General features: G+C 54.3%; 1 protein-coding gene across 1 annotated transcript in view; it reads right to left on the bottom strand.

The window, feature by feature from the left end:
* Positions 1–362: 362 nt before the first annotated feature.
* PRPF3 (pre-mRNA processing factor 3) overlaps positions 363–2519 on the bottom strand; it is an 8835-nt gene continuing 6678 nt past the window's right edge. The window contains exons 9-15 of the mRNA XM_057387468.1: positions 2233–2376; positions 1979–2078; positions 1767–1880; positions 1532–1650; positions 1195–1278; positions 1049–1110; positions 363–608 (exon numbers count right to left, since the gene is read on the bottom strand). Of these exons, the coding sequence (XP_057243451.1) occupies positions 462–608; positions 1049–1110; positions 1195–1278; positions 1532–1650; positions 1767–1880; positions 1979–2078; positions 2233–2376 (770 nt within the window). The 3' untranslated portion in view covers positions 363–461. The remainder of the gene's footprint in view (positions 609–1048; positions 1111–1194; positions 1279–1531; positions 1651–1766; positions 1881–1978; positions 2079–2232; positions 2377–2519) is intronic.

The raw sequence follows: 2519 nt of genomic DNA, 5'->3' as shown, positions 1-2519 counted from the left end.
CGCTCCCGCCGCGCGCTCTGCCCCTTCCGGGCCGTGAGGGGAACGGAGAGCGCGGGCTCCGCCTGAGGGGAAAAACGGCGTTTATGGCACAAATCCCGGCATCATCGGGGCTGGAAACGTCCTCCGAGTCCAACCTGTGAGCCATTGCCACCGTGTCACCCCCAGTGCCATATCCAGTCCTTCTTGGACTGCCCCAGGAATGGCGGCTCCATCTTCTGACACCTTCGCAGGCAGAAATTCCCGATATCCAACCAAGCCTGTCCTGGCCGAGCTGGGGCTCTGTCTTCAGATCAGAGGGAAACGCTTCTGCCCCTGACCCGTCAGCAACGCAGGGGCGATGCCGTCCTCTACCCGAAAACGCACAACGACCATTTGTTTTAAAAAATATGTCTTTAATGGGGTACGGAGGGGAGTGAGGGGYGCTGCCCGGCTCGGGAGCGGCTGTGGGGCCGTGGCCGGGCTCAGTCCGTGCACTCGAGCACAGACTCGCTCAGGGCCAGGTCCCAGTAGTGCTCGGCGCTGTGCTTCTTGAAGTGCTCCCGCGCCATGTTCTCTGTGGGGCACTGCTTGAACTTCATCTCGCCAAAACTGCGATCCTTCGCCGTGCCCTGTGAACGGAGACATGGCTGATGTGCCCCCAAATTCCAATTCCCACCCAAACTCAAATTCCCACCCAAATTCAAATCCTTCGCCATGCCCTGTGAAGGGAAACATGGCTGATGTGCCCCCAAATTCAAATTCCCACCCAAATTCAAATCCTTCGCCGTGTCCTGTGAAGGGAGACATGGCTGATGTCCCCCCAAATTCAAATTCCCACCCAAATTCAAATCCTTCGCCGTGCTCTGTGAAGGGAGATGAGGCTGATGTGCCACCCAAATTCCAAATTCCCATCCAAATTCCAATTCCCACCCTCTGTGCAGCAAACGTGGCCCCAGGGACACGGGGAATATGGCAATGCACGTTTTTTTCAGGCTACAGCTCAAGGAATGTGATGGGGAGTTGGATTCCCTCAGCCCCGTTCAGGTACAGAACCACCAGCACCACTCACCTCCCAAACCAGAGAGCATTTGTTTGTTTTCTTAACGGCCTCCTCGTCAGACTCATCATCATCTGGAAAAAGGCCACCAGTAAAGCCCATTTAGCCTGGAAGTGGAGCAGGACTSGCCCCTCTCACCCCAGCACAACATCGCTCACCCTCTCCCTTCGTGTTCGATGTCTGCTCGTCCCACTTTATTCGATGCAACATCAGACGTTTGAATTTCTTCTGTGCTTTTGGGCCTGTGGAAGAATCGAGACTCAACATTCTCAGAAAATCCCTTCACCTGCAACTGTCACAGGTTCCCTTCCACACGGAATGCTGCGGCTTTTCTGCACTCATTGCTCACCCTATGAGCTATGTAATTAAGGGAATTTCTAATTGCCACCTCACAAGTTTATTCCCTAACCCTGTCACCAATTTCCACAGCAATTCCTGCTGGAGGGAAGCTCCAGAACGCTTTGTGGTGACCCCAAACTGCCTGGAAGGCCTCACCTCCTTCTACCACCACCACATTGACATCTTTGTGCAGGACCACCACGCCCGTGAGGTACAGCTGCCCAGCATTTGCTTCGATTTTGAATTTTTTGGCTGGATTGCTCAAGTTTCGGACCCTAAGGATATAACAAGAAAAACAATCAAATATTTGTGGAAAATCAGAATTGTTATCCCAGCCCTGAGAGGTTTCTCTCTGCCCAATTTTCCCTCTGCACTCCCGGAGCTCCCTCACCTGTACACAGCTATGTGAACTCCCTGGGAAACATCTTCCTTCAGCTTTTTCACCTTCTTGGCTTTCCGCTGCTCTGCTGTCAGCTTCCTTGCTGCATTTGCTTCCTCGTGAGCCCTGAAAGAAAACAGTGGAAAACACCAGTCCTAAACAAAACACCTGCACTGAATCTATCAGAAAATGTCCTGAAATGTCAAGTAGAAGCTGCCACTCACTTCTGTCTCTTGGCCATCTGTGCTCGGACATGAGCTTCCACCTTTGTAGGGTCCTGCACAGCTTCCGTGCCCAGCACCCGCATCAGGTTGGAAATCCTCACTGCAAGGGAACGGGAGAGGAGCTGGGAGGCCACATACACACTCAGAGGCACATAAAGCCACTGTCCCTGTGGATTTTAGATTCCTGCAATCCCACCAAGGCTGTGCTGCCTGCAGCATTCCCAGTGCCCAGCCTGGGCCTGGCTGTCACCCACCTTTGGGCTCTGGTGGTGGCATCAGGCCCAGCCTGACCTTCTCCTGCAGCTCCTTCTGGGCTTCTCGCCGGGTCTGGCGCCGTAATTTCTTCTGCTCTTTCTTTGTTAAATACACACCCAGGGTGACAGGTGTGTCACTGTCCACTGGCAGAGAAATGAGAGCATCAGGAATGTGCCCTGGAGGATGTGGCAGGACACAGAGCCCCACTGGGACCAGGGGGACACAGAGCCCCACTGGGACCTGGGGGACACAGAGCCCCACTGGGACCTGGGGGACACAGAGCCCC

This window comes from Malurus melanocephalus, unplaced genomic scaffold, assembly GCF_030028575.1.
Source record: "Malurus melanocephalus ecotype Western Australia unplaced genomic scaffold, MMel_1.1 scaffold_1219, whole genome shotgun sequence".
Classification (NCBI taxonomy): domain Eukaryota; kingdom Metazoa; phylum Chordata; class Aves; order Passeriformes; family Maluridae; genus Malurus; species Malurus melanocephalus.
Note: the sequence above shows the minus strand (reverse complement) of the source record. Positions and strands in the feature narration are given on the sequence as shown.